General features: G+C 37.3%; 1 protein-coding gene across 8 annotated transcripts in view; it reads left to right on the top strand.

Moving 5' to 3' along the window:
* Positions 1–1,446: 1,446 nt before the first annotated feature.
* Positions 1,447–19,300, top strand: part of RhoGEF2 (Rho guanine nucleotide exchange factor 2) — a 289,609-nt gene continuing 271,755 nt past the window's right edge. For 6 of the 8 annotated variants that reach the window (XM_065229135.1, XM_065229131.1, XM_065229129.1 and 3 more), the window contains exon 1: positions 1,576–1,710. In XM_065229135.1, the coding sequence (XP_065085207.1) occupies positions 1,673–1,710 (38 nt within the window). In that variant the 5' untranslated portion in view covers positions 1,576–1,672. Of the gene's footprint in view, positions 1,711–19,300 lie in introns of all 8 variants that reach the window. The other 2 variants (XM_065229133.1, XM_065229132.1) reach the window with 2 other exon arrangements.

Genomic DNA, 19,300 nt, shown 5'->3' with positions numbered 1-19,300 from the left:
AATCATTTTGCTGCAGTCAGTCTCCCAAAAATGGACCCACTCATCGTGAACCTGACGTTGTGCTTTTTTTTCTCTCCTACCAATGTAGATAAACCAACAGCATCCATGGTAGCAGCAGGCCGTTCCATCAACCAGACAGAGAAAAGACCGCTATAATAGCAGCAACAGCAAGCAGGATGATGACTACAACAGCCGTCCGAGTGATGATGATGTTTTCCGAGATTGTGGTCCGCTCCGCCGCACGCAGCTAGATACATGTGTGAGTAGTTCTGTGATGTTTATTTCCGTGTAAACAGATAAACACCGACGAAAACTCCATCATCAGCAGCCAGGCAAGGAAAAAAGGAAATTATTTTCTCGGTGCGGTGTGGATGTGTGTTTTGGCTTTGGCGAAGAGTGTGCGTGCAGCAAGTGATCATGGTATCACGACGACCATTGTATAACAACAACAACAACAATGAATGTGACAATGCTGATCGTACGTAGGAGCTGTCGTGTATTGGTGGAAAGATGGTAGAGCAGAGCGCAATGCTTGTGCCTTCCATCATCCATCGGTGAATGCGTGTGGAGCGAGCTCGACGAGTCTCCTCAGTCAGTCCATCGCGATCCATGAAACGTCTAGTTGTTGTCGTCGTCGTCGTCGTCGTATCGAGTGTGAAGAAGTAGTGAGTGTGATTTGCTTTAACAGTGAGAGATTCAAGATTGGAATTTCGTCAGAGAAATTGAAGAAAAAAAAAGGGTTTTCCACCCTCACCCCTCCAAACCCAGCCACTGCGGCGGGAGGGTCCTCTCCGTAGCGATTCCAAGAAGAAAGTTGAATTTTTAATGCTATTTGTGAAACATCGTCCCTTTACGGATTAGCGGAAGCAAGTGAATACGTTGACGGATTATCGCACCCTCGTTGGTCCCCGTCATCGTCGTCCGGATGTTGAGTTCGATGGAGGAGAAAATGTAGACCACAAAGTGAAATTTTCCGACGACTAATTCCCCGCACAATTAGCCCCCACCAGGTGGAAATCGAGTGAAGAGATATCGAATATAAGCAAAATTTATATGAAGGAAGAAAAAAAAAATGTTGTGCGAGCAAATGAGCTAAATGAGTAAGATGTGAAAAAATATGAAGAAAGAGATGTAGGAAAAAAAATTGTAGTGTGTATCCGTGTGTTGTTTGCCCCACCGCTGGCTGGCTGTCTCGCTGCAGCCGCAGCAGCACTGGAGAAGATTTACACAGCGAAATCGTAACGTGTATTGAGTGGAAGGAAAAAGTGAGCAGTCTGCCAGAGTTATTAGTGTGTACGCGCGGTGAAGGAATAAAAAATAAATCGAAAAGAGTTTCTTGTGCCTCAAAGTTTTATCGGGTTTGGGGGTTTTCCCCGTTGTATTAAACCCCCTCCTCTCGGAAAGTGGCGTGTTTTAAGTGTGCAAAGTACCCAAGTATATAACCCAAGAGAAGAAGACAACCCAAAGTGTATTTGGCTGCATATGTCATCGCACATATCGATCTTAATTACACTGTCGTCAATTCTGGAATATCCTACCAACTACTACTACAACTGATTGGACCGATTTCGCCTTCGTGCAGAAACACGGGCACGGGCAATCGCAGAATTCTACCTTATTCGGAAACCGGATTTAGAGCTCCTGCCCCCTGTTTAGCCTGCTGCCTTTTTAAATGGATAACAACATACCATCGTCTGGACCGACTGAAAGGTAATTGGATTGGCAGTATTAATGTTTCGATCGATTTTGTTTACGTTGGTTGGTTTCTTACGATTACGATTAGAGCCGTGTACACCGCGTGTGTACACACACGAGTAGCGGATCCGATTACCGGGTTTCGGTTTGCTATAGGTAGGAAGCTGTATACTGAGTTTTTTTTTGGTTTTCTCTTTTCTCCGTACGATCTTTTATGATGTCATTCATGGATAAGCTTTTCCGTACATTCGCTCACGTTCATTGTAAGATATGTTCATAATGTTGTCCTATGTTGCATATTGTCATTCCAACACATGTATAGAGTATGGCACATCCATTACACGAGGAATACACTTTATTGATTATCAGCTCTAAATTATAGGACATCTTCGTGAAGAGTTTCAATATTTCTATGACAGTCGAAGGGACTCTCTGGATTTTCTAGCATTATGCAAAATATTCTCATGAGTTCGTTGCAGTCTCGCCTACAAATTTAAATGGAAAAAATCGCGTAGTTTGAGTTTTTTCTTCAAAAACTCGTATAAGGAAATAAAGAATAGACGCCTATATTCATCAGGATCCAAAACTCCTTGAAACCACGACGAAAGCGTTTCTATGATCAGATAACTTTTAAAAAGGATTGACTCCTGAAAATATCTAATAGAGTTTTTACTAGAACTGCCAAGAGTGAAGAGGATTCTAGGATTCGTGAATAAAAAAGGGTAGAGAATTTTGAGCGACAGTTCCAAAATAATTCTGCCAAGATCTATAAGGAAGTTCCGAAGATAATTCCTAGCGCATTTCGAATGGAATTTATAGAGAATTTAAATGAGAATCCCATGCAATTTCCATAATAATTAGGTTTTTTAGGGGTATTGAGGTAAATACATATTCGTTATTTGCATTAATAACGGAACCAAAATCCAAAAGTTGTATGGGAGCGAGCTGTCAACGAATAGATTTAGTGTCAACAATCAAAAATTCAAATCTTGATTTAAAAATCGACATGAATGTCTACGGGATCGATAAATCAGATGATGTATAAAAATCGGTATATTTTTCGAAGTTAATCAATCCAATTTAGAGAGAACTCTAAGATAATTCGGTGCAAAATTTGAAGACAATTCTCTGCGGGAGAATTTAACCCAAATAGACCATTTTCAATTGGTTGGTCGAGAATCTTCAAAACAATTGAAGCTCCAGCTTAAAATTCAAAGAGAATCTAAGGATGCATTTTTAAGAATTTTTTTGAGTGTTCTACAGACAATTTCTGGACTGTTATAAAAAAAAATCAAGGGACTTCCAGAAAGAATTTCAAATTTAGTTTAGAAGAATTCTGAAATGAACTCTGTGTTATTTCATGAACAAATTTCCAGAAAGAACTAATATCAGGGCTGGTAGCGAGTCACTTTTTAGTGACTTGGTCACTTTTTTCAAGCCAGTCACTAAAAAGTCTCCTTTTTTAAGGCCAAGTCACTAAAGTAACTTTTTCTTGTAATCTGCCACTATTGTAAACATTTACGTGATTTTTTTTTTCTAATTGTTCAACAATTCGAAGTTGACGACCAGGTATAGAGTTTTTTGACGTTTAATCGTCTTTCTCTATCTACACCCTCACTCATTTGGCTAAATAAAGTTCCCTGAGTTTTCCAGGTTTTTCCATATCTTTGACGGCTATTTTGTAGGTTTATAATAAGAAAGCTATTTATGAAATGCGTTAAAATATGCCTTTTTTGTAAAACAACAACAACAATTAACGCAAACGTTTTTAAGACATGACAATCTGTTTTAAAGAAACAGCTTTACTTCATTTTAGTAAGTCTATGATCACAACATTTTTAGTAATAATGTATAACAAAAATGATAACTCGGCTCTGTAAAGTTTATTTGATTGAGCCTGTACAAATAAAGTAATTATTAAAAAAAAACAACATTTTTAATGTCTCGAAGTTTCATACTAGCAAAATTGTGGAAACTTTTAAGAAGTTCTATTTATCTCAGAAAATCTAGATCTAGAGATCTTTGAGGAATTTCAGAGATCTTAAGGGGAAGTCCCCGAGACTTTAGCCCAGACAAATGGATTGGCTTAAAAATCTTTAAGCGTGAGTTTAGACAAATTCAGGATAATTCCATGACGTGCTGAAATAAAATCGAGGACCCTTAAGATGTTCCGAGAACTTCAGTACAGAAACCTTCAGAAAATTTATAAAAATTTCAGAAATATTTCAGGAACTTCACAGAAATCCAGAGAATTCCAGGGAAGTTTAAATGTGCTCACAAGAATTCCATTTATTTTAAAGCAGAACCGTGATCTTCATTAGAATTGAGAGCTTAAGAAAAACTTCGAGAACATCAAGACAGATCAGTGAATTAAAGGGCAATTCAAGAAAATCGCAGAACCTTAAAAGAAATTTAAAGAAACTAAGGGAATTTCCGGAATCTTCGGTTTACTCATAGAAAATTTCTAGAATGCAATAAAAATTATATGAACATCCAAAAACAAAATCTGAGAGTAGGGGAAATGACGGCTTCGGCTTCGGCAACACAAATTGAAACACTATTTTCACTGGATTTTCTTACGAAAACACTTCGCTGAATGCATGCAAACGATTCTTTATGCTTTCAGCTTCAATTTGACTATATTTTTACCACTGAGAAAAAGCAATCTAGCAGGGTTTTCTTGAAATGAAACACACGCACTACAAATTGTAGCTGATTTCGAGTTGCCGATAATAGAACAGCAGATTAACATGCAGGTCAAATGGAACGGTTGCCGAAGAAAAACTGGTTGCCGGCAATACTCGCTCTCACTAGAGAAGATTGGAGCTTTGTAAAAGAGTTTCAAAACAGTTTTTGACAATTCTTTCGACTGAAATTGTTAGAGCAGCTGGCAGCAAAAGATTGTAAACAAACCAATACTACATATGTGTGCGTTCCTTAGAGAAAAAGGCTATAGAAAAAAGGCCGCTGCTAAGGTTGCCGAGAATACGTAAAAAAAAAACAAAATTTTTCAGCAAGCACCGATATTTTCAAAAAATTCCGTTCTCTACAAAATTTAGAAGTTTTCGATTGTTTAATTGTTGAAAATTTACCGAAACATGTGATCAATTAAGAAAAATTAAGGTACACACTTAGTTTTTTTTCTACCGAAATCGGCTGTGCAAATCTCGGCAAAAACGTTTCACTGAGATCTCAGCAAAAGTGACATTTGATTACTGAATCTCGGATAATGCTTAGCTGAATCTCAGCAAACAAATGAAATGTTTGCTGAGATCTCAGTAAAACTTTTTTTGCCGAGATTTGCACAGCCGAGTTCGGTAGAAAAAAAAATAAGTGTGTAAGTAAGCATAGAAAACATCTATAGACTATTAAAGATATTATAAATCAGTTTCGATAATTTGAACTTCAGACAAATCTTGAGAACTTCAGTGAAAATCATAGAACCTTATTAATTATTTCGTTGCGGGAGCATAAAGAAGTTCCTGAAATTTCAGAATTATTTCGAAAACTTCACAGAAGTACAGAGATCTTCAGACACATTTCGAGAAGTTCATAAAAGTCTATGGAATTTAAGGAAAAATACGAGAACTTAAGGAACTTTTATGGACATTTTGGGAGCATTTCAAATAAGATCAGTAAAGCTCAAAAACAAGGGAAATTTCAGAGAAGTTCAGTTCCATTAGCGGGAAACTTCAAGAAGTTCCCAGATTTTCAGAAAACTTGAGATTTTAAGAAAATTATCGAGGTTTTCACATTTTTAAGACAGTTCAATTAAATTCAGGGTAGTACAACAAGCTTCATGAGAACTGTAAACACTTTAGAGACGATTCGAGAACTACAAGAAAGATATTAATCTCGCTAATAAAGCTCTAAAAAAACTTCAAGAAAGAACAGATATCCTCAAAGCAGAGCATTTCAGTGAATTGTTAAAACTTAAGAGAAGATTCATGATCGTTAGGAAAATTGTGGAAGCTTTAGGAAGTCTTAAAAAGCTTAGAGAAGTTAAATAAAATTAATGAGAAGTATTGCGAGCATCAGACTAGTTCCTCAAACTACAAAAGAACTTCAAGGCAGTTTCGTTAACTTTAGGAATATTTTGGGGACTTTCAAGTAGTGCTGAAGACCTTAGAATAGTCCATTCCATATTCAACAGAGATTTCTCATAAAAATTCGCTTGGAGTTCTCCTCAGCACTCGCTCGTATTCTCCCGAAACTGTAATGGAATTATTTCAGAAATTCACTTGGAACGCTTCTCTGAATTGTGAATTCTCTAAAAAATATCACAAGAATATAGTTTAAATACTTATCGCAATTGAAATATTCCTCAAATTTTCTTTTTATTTCCTAAGAATTACCATGAAATTCTCCTCAGTAAGAAATCCTATGGAAAGATTCTCTGAATTTTCATTGAATTCATTTCAGATTTCCTGTTAAATCCACACCTTCCCTTGGAATTCTACTCACATTGATAGTCTCCCAAGAATCCATTTTCATTTATCCTCACAAATTCCTTAAATTTCCCCCCTTAATTTGTTTGGCAATCGGTCCTGGAATTATTTTCCGAATTTCTTTGAGATCCTGGTTTAATTGTAATCCTCCTTTTAGCTTCCCCTTCACCCCCTAAGCATTAACCAAAAAAATACGATGACTTATATATGCTCCGCTTTTGTTGTCTTTCACAAACTTCATGAAATTATCCTCAGAATGCCCTTGGAATTTTTCTCTGAAGTTCACAGGAGGAGAAATGAGTTTTCATTAAAATTTAGTTTGAATTCAATTCCAGGTTTTTTTGAAATTCTATTCCAGCTATCTCAGGCTGCACATGGAATCTAAAATTCCTCAGAACTACCATGAACGCAGATTGCACTTGATTTTGCTCTCATAGATTTTTTTTCCCGTGGAATGAGGTCCTTAGAAATGTTAATAAAATTCCATGAGCCTTAAAACTGTGCAAGGAATTTGACTCCAGATTCTTGAAAATTGCTTGAAGTATTATAACTTTTCAGTTCAGAATTTATAAATTTTGTGGGCAATATGCATATTCTAGATTTAAAAAAAAAATCATTCGAAGCCCCTGAATTTTTCAAATGTATTTGATACTGAAGAGTTCAATGTGCGAATAAAAATAATTAGGAATATTAAATGTTTTTATTTTGAAATGCATTCTTTTCTTTGGAATATCCTTAGTAAGGAAAATTATTAAATTTCCTTAGTAATGATAAGATTCCCTGAGACTTAAAGGTATTTCCAGGAAAAATAAAATTCCCTGAGAGTTCCCGGTTTTTCAGGTTTTCCAGGTAGTAGATACTTGGAGGTTTAGTCATAAACATTCTATTGAATCTTTCCCTTTAAAGGTTCCGTACATATATAAGTGTTTATGAGATTCGAATAGAATAAGTTTAAAATATCAAAAATTTATTTGGTATGCCATTAGGACGACTAATTGTCTTCTCTTAGGTCACTTTTTAGTCACTTTTTTACAACTATAAGTCACTATTTGGTCACTTATTTCTTCAACATGGTCATTAAAATCACTATTTTTGACAGCATTGATCGCTACCAGCCCTGTAATATGTATATCCGAGGAAAGTAATAGCTGAAGGGATCGTGTTACCAAAAACGGGTAGACACTACACCTGGATTTTTTGAAAATTACTGGAATATCAGGGAATTTTGTTCTCTTCCTTGAGTCGACACCCTGAAAAGGCAACTAATGTCTTCTTTGTTGCCTTTGCTTATCTCGATAGCATGCGTTGGAGGAGGTGAAGAAGCAGAGAACCAAGAAAACTTTGATTTTTTGCAGGGTTTCTCATTTTAAAACCTACACTTAGTGCACTCTTTGTGTCAATGCGATGGCTACACTTGGTGCGTTTTCGCTATTTCTGGGTGTGTGTGTCTTCCTTTTCTTCTCCGCTGCTATACACTTACGCAGTGATAAAGGCTAGTAAATTTCGTATTTGACTGTGGATTCCAGAAAATCACCGCAAAGTCACTACTATTATATCGCATACCCACTACAAGCCCTGTAAATGTTATTCCGTGGATTCATAGCTTTATAAAAGAAAAATATGCTCCGTATATCAATACGGCCTAGTGCCTAGTTCGAATAATTGACATCTAGCTTGTAAAAATTTTAAATTCTGTGACATTTAACAACATTTCAAATTTCGGAATTCATAAAAAATTACTTAAATTTTGTTAATTATGAAAACTATTTTTTGACGTATGATAACGTCTTTCGGCAACATATTGGGGGTGCAATATCAAAAAATCCAAAATCGACCACGTTACGAAAAGTGGTTTGGTTTTGACCACTTATAACTCTGTCAATAGCGGATGGGTTTTAATTCTAAACAATCCAATCGATTGGAAATTTTTCTACGAATCTTCTAAAATGAACATTTTATCAATTTTCAATAGGTCACTAGTGAAAATTACATAAATGTCTAATGGTGTTAAAAATTATCACTGATTGCCTGCAAAACGCGCTTTTTCTAACACAGATTTCAAAATTCCATCCGGTCTCGCCAAACGATTCTTATTCCGTGTTTGGTGGTATCGGGTCGGTCGTCATCATCATCAGCAGCAGCAGTGCTTTCGGCCCGTGACTTTGAACATTGTTCTCCAGTACACAACGAAAGGCTGCCCGCAAGCAGTGAGCTGCAGGTAAGAGTTAAACTTACCTCAAAAATCTGCTCGAATATGAAGAAAATTGAAGAAAATTTTCATCAGTCTATGAATATACTCTTAGATTGAGCAAAATTGTTCTCGCTTTTTCTCATAATCACGGAATTGAGGAAAATCGAAGAAAATTTTACTCGGTCTATGAATGAGTTGTGTTTTTACGAATTTGAGTAAATAGAACCAAAAAACTAGTTAGATTCAACGACCGTGTGTATAGGATTTAATTTTACTCACGACGTCTCTTAACGAGAACCTTATTTAAAAAAAATCAGTACCTCTGAAAAACTGAAGATATTTTCTTTTGAATTTGTCGAAAATCGTAACGGAATCCCTTTATGAAGAGCTTTGAGTGTGTTGGTTTATTTCCTTTTAATTCCGTGGTGTTGGCACTGATGAAGACTGCAAGTAGTTGACGAAATACGCGTATATGTCAAAAGATAAGCAATCATAATGGAATTAAAAGGAAATAAACCAACAAACTCTTCATGAAGATATTTTATAAATCCCCCAAGGTTCGTTAATTTCTTATTCCCGTGTAAGATTCCTGTGCACGGCACAGCAAATCTCGTAATGATGCTATTCTAATACATAAGCGCATGAGTAAGCTTACTCTTCTGTCGTGGCCTTCTTCGCGGATGGTTTTGTTCTCAAAAACTGAACAGCTAAACGAATTAATGCAAAATTTGTACAACAAATTTACACACAATTCGCTAAATTGAAAACCCAAACATTCGGGCTAGTGACTCAACCGTTGATCATCTTCCTGTTCTCTACTGCGGTGGCCGCGGAAGAAACCGAAACTCACACTCACATCACCCGAACCCCCTTTTGTTTCCATAATTCAGAACAAAATCACGATTTGCGGTTGTTATAGCTCGACGTCGCCCATAAATAATAATTTCCTTTTGGAAGCTCCCAGAGAGGTGGAGCGGAAAAAATCACGCTTTTTGTGTCTATTAGCGCGGACAGATATAATTTTAGAAATGATGTAAATTGGAAATTTATACTATCGTGGTGTACTCTTGCACGCGGCCGGATCAGCCGGTCGCCGGTGGTTCGTTTTTGATGATCCCCGAAAAAAAAAAGAACAAAAATTGGCACTTTTGCGTATTGGTGCGATTTGAGGAAAAACTGCAATTCTTCTTTCTCCCGGATCGATTCCCTTGTCGCCGTCGTGGTCGTCGTCAGTTGCTTAGCTAAGGAAAAGTGGCGGTTGTTATTTATTAGCAAAGCCATTACACCCATCACACACACGCGGTTTTTCACGCGTCATCGTCAACCGCGACGTCTCCGTCGGTCGCCAATGATGATCGGCGAAAGAGCTGCGGGAGTGGGACCGGATGAGTTCATATTTTATTACGGGAAAAGAGCACACATAACACGTGCTGCTGTCGTTGCCGTCGCTGTTAAGGCGGTTGATTTGGTTAGAAAATTTATCGCTCTAAACAATTGCTTACCATCCGCACCGGGCATTTTCGGGCGGTGGAGGAGAGCAAAGGACCGCCATCCGGAGGACGCGAGGTATGTTGACAACTGGTGAACAGGTGTTTTGGAACGAACCGGTTTGGCAGCCAGGCAGCTAGGGGCTTGACCAAACCTTTTCCATCGGAAAGCGGACGGTTCGGCTGTGTACTGTCGTAGTTGCCCGTTGGTGACACGGCGAATGGATAGTGCCATGCCTAGCAGTGAGCGGAGAAAGGTGTTCACCGATAAATCATCATATTTGTCACCCGACCGGGTCGTTTGTCTTATAAATTGTGGGGTTGCAAGTCATATAATTAGCTAAATCGATGTTGTCAATTTTGCAAAATTGTTGCCCCGTGGGTGTCGCTGGTGTAGGTTAGAGAAAGGTTGCATGTTGCAATTTGCAGGGCCGTATTGAATTCTTAGATTATGCAGAAATAACTAGGATTCGCAGGATTACTGGAATTCACAGACGTAAATTTGATGTTTTAAAAAGATTTGTGGTAAATAAATGGATTGTTTTCCTCTGTGCGGGACATAACACCACTGCGACCAGTAATTTGATCTATTGTAGTATATCCCGTGTCCTTAGTTTAGCGCATGTTGTATTACTTCATCACTATTGAGAAATGATGAAGTATTCGGTTTTGATACAGTTGCCATTCTTGCCATTCGCAAGGAATCGATTCTAATTGAAAGGTCCCGCTATTTATACCCTTCGAATTGTTGGAACACCCTCCAAAGGCGCGCCCCTTTGTCAGTCAAAATTGGATTCCTTAGCAACAAAAATAAGCAATGACACCGGTAATGACCATGCATCAGAACCCTAGTCTTAACCACTTCAAACTAGGGAACAATGAATAGAAGATTAGCAATTACATAGATGAAGACTAACTATCTCATTTTGACGTAGAACTACGTCTTTGTCGACTATACTGGGGTGCAAATCAAAAATTATGTGTGGTGAAGGAGTATTAGGTTTTGAACACTTGTAACTTTGTCATTTATATATGAAATTAAAATCCAAATACGCCAATTGATAGGATATTACATTACGAACCTTCTGAAATAAATATTTTTCCAATTTTTCTGTAAATAAACTTTGAAAATGTCCAAATGATAATTTTATCACTGTTTTCATGAAATAAGCCTTTTTCCCAAACCCAGTCATCATAAACGAATACCACTTGGTTTCACATCATTCTGCTTGAACCTGAAAAGATATAAATCAGCGCTGCTCTCCTGCCTCTGCTCAATACCGCTTCGGACGGCGTGGCACTATGTCCTGCAGCAAGCAGGACCAAGTCAGGATCACGGCGTGCCCACCACAATGAGGAATGAGAATGACAAAATATGCATGTTACACCCCCTCCCCCTTAGCAACAACCTTTCTCCCTCCCCCTTAACAATAACCCTAAAAAGACATGAACGTTGACTTCCGGAAAATAAATTTTAAGCAAACCACAATTATGTATAAACAATTAATTTTTTTCATGGAGAGCCAACATTTTCAAAAAACAATTGCTCAACAGGAAACATACACTCGATGGATTATCAATAACTGACTGTAAAACATGTCTGGTACCTCTATATATGCAATTATATTAACATCCAAAGTCCATCCTTTTTTACATATTCTGCACAAAAGATACGTTTTGAATGGGGCGTCATAATAATAAGTTTAATAGTTAAAAATGCATGCCACACATCAATTTTGCGTGGTTCTGCGTCATACTGCGGTCGTGTCTAGGATACAACCCTTAATTTTTTTCTTTGTTTCAAGATCATCCTCGGTGGACAAAGCCGAGTCTTGTCACTATCGACGCATTTCGCGCCAAATCGTATTCGGAGCTGGCAGCACCCTCTCAGATTTCAATGAAACTTTCTGGATGTGTGGACCTTGACTAAATATGCCACTTTGCATGCTTAGTTTTTCCAAAATTTATCTAGACTAACATTTAAGAAGGGCCAAACTTTTTCTGCTGATTTTTTTCAAAACAATATTATGGAAAAATAATAGCTCCTACAAAAATGTGTTGTATGGATGACTTTTAGGAAATTGTTCAAGTTATCGTGAAAAAATACTGGAAAAAAATTCATTTGAGACCTACACTGAACAAAATCGATTTTTAAAATTTAAAGTCGATTTAAAAAAATGGCCATGTTTGATTTGGATGAAACTAGGTAATTATGTTTACTACCAACCGTCCATACATCGCAAGATGGGCACTTTTAAGGAAAAAAAGTTTTTCTTACAAAAACTTTTTCATGTCTGAACTGATTTTTATTTGATTTGCCATTTTCACACAAAACTTAACCAGTGAAGCTCAAAATCATCTCAGAATCCAATGAAGCTCAATTTGCGATTCAATTTTGTCTAATCAGCACTTAAGTTCACTTTGATTAATCGAGAATTTCATATCTAAAGGGATCATGATGTATTTCTCGCCAAATCGTATTTGGAATTGGCAGCACCCTCTCAGAGTTCAATAAAACTATTTGGACATGTATTTAGACCTTGTCAAAAAAAATATATCATTCCCTTATTCTGTTGTCTACTACTGATGCAAAATTTGATAATATGTGAGAGAAAAAAGACAAGATTTTTCATATATCATTTATTTATGTACTTTCAATGTTTTAAACATATTTTCATACATGCTATTTTTTCCTTTTTCCAATCAAGTTAAATATTTTTGGTTTATCTTCTGAATTAGAATACCTTTTTGCCGCTACTTTGTCACCAGTTATAGGCACAAAACTGTGGAATTTCTGTATGCCAGATATTGTCTTTGTACTGTTATTTAGTTCTTCGAGTTCTTCTGACATTTCGATGTACTGTTCAGTGGATATGTCCTCGAAACGTAGTTTTAACCTTTTCCATGAGACGTTGCAAAAAAAAATGCCATTCTGCTTCTAATGCATGCTTTGACTGAAATCGACACAGACTAGCAAGGTATTTTTTTTTTTATTTTTGTATTGTGATGCTGCCCCATCTGACATAAAAGTAATTTAACAAAAATCTATCATTTTTGAGACGAGCAACTGAACTGCAACTGTATCGTGAGTCATTACTTCTGATATGATAATGAAGCTAACATTTTCAAGTTTATTGTCTTTCTTATAATAAACTTCAAATGGATGTATTGTTGCTTGAGAATTATTCCAATGATATCCTTGAGCAGCGTTTTGGATAATGAATGAATAATTTTCAGAAAAATCACAAATTGCTAGAATTTCGCCTTCTTTTAATGATTATTTTTTTATTTCTTAGAAAAGATGACTGTTTGTAAATAAAGTCATGAGTTATAAGTTTGTTAATTTGTAACCGTTTAGTTACAATGTCCTAGGTTTTAATTTGTGCATGTTGTTTTAGGAAACTGTAGTGTTTGTTTAGTGTCAGTGTTGGGTTAGTAGGATTAGTAGGATTGTAGGTAAAATTGCTGTTATTGAAAAATGTAGAAATTTGTTTTAGTAGGTAGTTTGAAAATGATATTTGTTTATAAGCTTAATTGGATGTGACAGGATCGAAAGGGTGTTATAATCAACTGCGGTAGAAAAACTCAATAGGCGAAGGAGATGATATGGATGGGTGGTGATAAGCTACAAGGAAGGAAAATGGAGGAAATAATAAGGAACGAATTGAAAACTGGATGGGAAAAGGGGGGCTTTTGATAGCAGGGATGGTGAACCATTGCCCAGAAGTAAACCGGCGTTTGTGCCTAGAAGACGTGAGTGGAGTGCAAAAGTGAACCAAAGTGCAGAGAACGACCTTTTTATGTTCCTGGTGTTCATTCAGGTAACTGAATTTGACCAAAAATGATTTTGGCTTGGTTTAAAACAACCATTTGTCCTTTAGGACCTTTTTTTTTTTGGTATTCCACGGATATCCTCACGATCGACACTTTTCGACCAAGTCAGTCTCGACTGTCTTGGTCTAAATGTCAAGGACCTTCAACTCTCCGGCTTAATAATTGCCACAAAGGAGAGCATCCTCGGACTCGGTAGTCCTAATTGTTAAGGAGGAAGACCCTTCTCGGCTCGACCAAGGTGGCCTTGTCACGGTCAGCTGATGTTCGCCACCGAAGGGAGACGCCGTTGACACCGAAAAGGCTACTTCAGTAGCTGCACAGGGATTGCTATATTCCCTGGTTGCGAACCGCCATCGCAACGCGCAAACCCAAGCCTCAAACCCGCCATTGTAGTGACCACAGCTCCAGTCACCAGGCGCCATCTTCCAGACCAGTTTAAGACACCGATCCGCCATTGTCGACGGAGTGATTAAGCCACGGATCGCCATCGTGGTCAAACAACAGCTGCCCAACATAATCACCGCCATCGTCCAGCAAACACCACCGGTACGTACCAAGGAAGCAGAAACACACAGAACACACCCCATAATAGCCCAATAAAACCATCCGCACCATAGTTCCATTTTAATAAACTTTTAGACTTTTTCCACCCACACTTTAGCTTCCAATTAATTTCACAATCACGTAAGAAATCCCACAGTTTCTGCACAGTTTGTTCCGCGTACCCCTCCAAATTACCAAGTAGCATGCCGGCCCTGTGACACAGTTCAGGGGTCTCATGCTACTGAGCTAGATATCCGGGAGTCTTGGTTGAGCCACATAGGGTGAGTCTCATCTAGTCTCAAATTGTATCAATGAGATACGGAACAAATTCATCAACAGGCTTGATAATCGTTTCCAAATTACAACGATTAGTAATCAGCCACTGTTGAAACACAACATCTTGTTTGTCATTTGATTCTAATAGCAAAGTAAGTTTCTAATATGTTCATTGGAAGCACACTTTTCGCAAGCACGGAAAAAGCAATCAGTTGTTCTAGTACAAATATTACAAAGCATTTTTTTTCTATTATTGCATCTTGTGATATAATTCTTAAACTGTTGATCATTAATTTTACATTTTCATGAATTGTACAAATACATACATTATGTATACCAGTAGAATCAAGCAAAATGCAATGTTTTGGTCGCAATTGTGTAAATACAGTGAAACCAATATTAATATCTTTATATTTATCTACAACAATCATGTACGCTTCTTTGAGGGACATCATTAACAGGCGTTTTTGAACGTGTTCTTTTCGTCCATTTCTAAACTCGGAAACAAAATCATTTGTTCCGGGCATAGGTCTACTAATATCATTGTCATCAAAAAATTCCCTAACTAGTTTTTTGTATCATCGTTGATCCCATGCCCACTTCTTTTGTTGGGTGTGTTTAGAATACCCTGCTCATTAACAAGGCTCTTCACCTGCCTCACCATGTACGTTGGTGCGCTGAATTCTGCTACAACTTTATTCACGGACCAAGACTTTGGCAATACTGATAATACTGTTATCTGATCTTTTCTGTCAGCTGTAGGGGAATTGAACTTCTCCTTTAGCTGCACAATCATTTCTTCGTATGCCTCTACTTTGCTAATGTCTGCTGTATCTAGGCCAAATATATTTTTTCGCACTGCTTGTGTAATTTCTAGAGATTTTATTGAACGATAATCCATGCTCCTCATGTTCCTCGTTGAAATCAAGGTTGCAAAGACTCATTTCAGCTAAAACAATGTTTTTCTAAATTATGAAATAATTAGATGCCATGATCAAATTTTGAATTGGTAGGATACAAGAAGAGGTTGCAAAGAATGTGTTTGACATATTAAACCTGTTTATTTCACTTCATGAGAGTCACAATCAGCGGTTTTTCACAAACTCACTCACTCACTCACTCACTCACTCAGCGATCAGCAAATCGCTGATTGTGACTCATAGAAAGCAAAATTTACAGGTTTTATGTTTCCAACGCATACTTTGTAACCTCTTCTTGTAAGTTACTAAAGGGTGATACGGTCAAAATTTGGTCAAGGGAAAACGCGTGTAAATCGGTGAAATCGTTTATTTAAAAAATCAAATTAAATTTCTTTTTCAAGTTCAATTAGTATAAAATTCAGGAAAAATATTCAGTTAGGCTTCCGCTTTTCCAAATCCGAATTGCCGGGCCTTACGCTTGACCCCTGCCATCAGATTTTGTACAGCCACCTTGTCCACCTTCTTCGCCGCAGAAAGCCAGTTTGCCTTGAACTGCTGCTCGCCCTTAGCAGTTTTTTTGGTCTTCTTTAGGTTCCGCTTGACAATAGCCCAGTATTTCTCAATTGGGCGGAGCTCTGGCGTGTTGGGAGGGTTCTTGTCCTTGGGAACCACCTGCACGTTGTTGGCGGCGTACCACTCCATGGCCTTTTTACCGTAATGGCAAGATGCCAAATCCGGCCAAAACAGTACGGAACAACCGTGTTTCTTCAGGAAAGGCAGCAGACGTTTATTCAAACACTCTTTCACGTAAATTTCTTAGTTGACAGTCCCGGAAGCTATGAAAATGCTGCTTTTCAAGCCACAGGTACAGATGGCTTGCCAAACCAGATATTTCTTTGCGAACTTTGACAGTTTCATGTGCTTGAAAACATCTGCTACCTTTCCCCTTCCTTTTGCCGTATAAAACTCCTGTCCCGGAAGCTGCTTGTAGTCGGCTTTGACGTAGGTTTCGTCGTCCATTACCACGCAGTCAAACTTCGTCAGCATCGTCGTGTACAGCCTCCGGGATCGCGCTTTGGCCGTCGTATTTTGTTTATCATCGCGATTTGGAGTCACTACCTTCTTGTAAGTCGATAGTCCGGCTCGTTTTTTGGCTCGATGCACGGTTGTAGACGATACACCCAGCTTATTTGCGGCATCTCGGAGAGAGAGGTTAGGGTTTCGCTTGAAACTACCGGCAACTCTCTTTGTCGTCTCAGCGGCTTCCGGTTTTTGATTTCCCCCCGATCCAGACTTCCTGGCTGTCGACAAACGTTCCCCAAACACTTTAATTACATTTGTAACGGTTGATTTGGCAACTTTTAGCGATTTTGCCAACTTTGCGTGCGAGTAGCTCGGATTTTCGCGATGCGCGAGCAAAATTTTGATACGCTGCTCTTCTTGCTTGGACGGCATTTTGACAACTGAAGAGTGAATTCCAAAATCAAAATAGGAGCAACATTCTACACACACACACCTTCAAAATGAGGGGTGTTCAGGTTTTTTAAATGCAAAATTGAAAGAAATACGTCAAGTTGATATTGACCAAATTTTGACCGTATCACCCTTTAGTAAAACATGCCATCATACCATCTTTTGGTTTTATTATTCCAAAAAACATTATTTTAGCTGAAATGAGTCTTTGCAACCTTGGTTGAAATTGGAGTAAATTCAACGTTTCCAAAAAGCCTTTAAACTTCTCAACATTGTATGGGCGTTGCAGATCATCTGTTGATGGAACTGACTCCAATGATGGAACCGATGGTACCGTATCTGAAGAAAAGAAGAAGAAAAAATAATTAATAAGTGCAATTAGGAGGTTGCAGTTAAAACTTGATAGAATCATCATGATGACTGTTCTTACCTAGCTCATCTACGGATTGATGGCCACTCATTGATGGACCTGGATCATCACTATGCTGCTGCCCACTAGTTGACGGTTGGATATTTACTTCATTTCCAACCGATCGGCGTTTTTTCATAACTGGACTTCTATTATGAGATATCACGCTACGGCATGACTCACAAATGCTCATCGTTTCATCAATTTCGTGGTTATATCCCATAAAATGTATTTTTTCTACCATCGTTGACGATATGGCCCGTAACTTAGTTCGGTTGCATCTCGGATTATTTATATTTGCACAACATTTCAATCCTTTGATCCTTAATTTACTACTTTGGTCCATGATAATAATTTTACTACAGCTTGTCTTCACAACTTTCGTTATCAGATTGACTGCTGCTTGTATGAAATCAACCTTAGTTTTATAGTGCTCATAGGTAGAATGAAGTGGTAGGTATATAATGTTAATGGTTTAGGTATAAATAACAGAAGGGCATATAGAATTATGATGCGATACGTTGACTTCCTAAATCGTTGTTGATTCGAAAGAAGATCTCAATTTAAATTTTATTCATACCTAATTCTTTATGGATAATTTGAGCTAAGAATTCTAAGTTGCTATAGGAGTATCAGATTTTGCCTCAGTAGTAGACAATATAATCAATTATATTATTTTCTAATGATATAAGCCCTTGTCATGTGGAATTCTCGATTAATCCAAGTGATTAGTTGCTGATTAGACAAAATTGAATCACAAATGGAGCTTCATTGGGTTCTGAGATGATTTTGAGCTTCACTGGTTTAGTTTTGTGTAAAAATGGTACGTAAAAAAAATCAGTTCAGACATGAAAAAGTTTTTGTAAGAAAAACTTTTTTTCCTTAAAAGTGCTCATCTTGCAATGTATGAACGGATGGTAGTAAACATAATTACCTATCTTCAGGCAAAGTTTCATCTAAATCAAACATGGCCATTTTTTTAAATCGACTTCAAATTTTAAAAATCGTTTTTTTTTAGTGTAGGTCTCAAATGAATTTTTTTTCAGTATTTTTTTCTCGATATTTTGGACAGTTTCCTAAAAGTCATCCATACAACACATTTTTGTAGGAGTTGTCATTTTTCCAAAAAAAATTTTTTTTTTAATCGGCAGAAAAAGTTTGGCCTTTCTCAAATGTTAGTCTAGATAAATTTTGGAAAAACTGAGTATGCAAAACTGCTTATTTAGTCAAAGTCCACACATCCAGAAAATTTTATTGAAATCTGAGAGGGTGCTGCCAGCTTCGATTCGATTTTGCGCGAAATGCGTCCTGAGTAAAATCCTAAAACATACTTATATTACGTGTTAGGACACGTCCTAATTTGTTGTTACCGCCCTCTTTATGAATTTTGGTATGTTGTCCCGATGATGGTCGTATGCTCAGGGTGGCAAGGGAACCAGGAAAACATGGAAAACCGGGAAAAAGCCGGGAATTTATTTTCACCAGGAAAAACCGGGAATAAAACCAAGAATTTCATAAGTTCACCAGGAAAATAATCTTGTTTGAATAATTTAAATAGATTTTAAATTTTATGTATGTCTAAGTTTCTTTTTATAATCAGGTCGAAACTAACCATTTTGTTCAAGCTAAATCTTTCACACAACTAAACATTGATGAACAAAATTTACCCTGAGAATTTAGTAAATATATTTTGGATTTATTTTTAATTTAATTTTTTTTCTCGAATCAATTGCATGTATGATTTGTACTTAATTGATAACAGACTTAAGCAGTGCCGACGCGTAACTACTTTGAAGTACCTGTTCAACATGTTCAATAAAAAAGTTCTATTTCTAAAAACTTCAGATAAGGCCTTCGAACTTTATGCAAGTTCTACAAAATTCGGGAAAATCTTACAAGTTTCAGGAAAATCCTGTGAACTACTGTGATGACCTACGACGGTCAGGAAATCTCTCCGAACCTTCAGAGAAGTTCTACAAATTTCAGAGATGTCTTACGAACTTCAGGGAAGTCCTTTAATCTTT

Source organism: Ochlerotatus camptorhynchus, unplaced genomic scaffold (genome assembly GCF_037179485.1).
Source record: "Ochlerotatus camptorhynchus isolate MF236.1 unplaced genomic scaffold, CSIRO-AGI_Acam_v1.1 ptg000308l, whole genome shotgun sequence".
Lineage (NCBI taxonomy): Eukaryota > Metazoa > Arthropoda > Insecta > Diptera > Culicidae > Ochlerotatus > Ochlerotatus camptorhynchus.
This window is presented reverse-complemented; position numbering and strand designations above follow the sequence as displayed.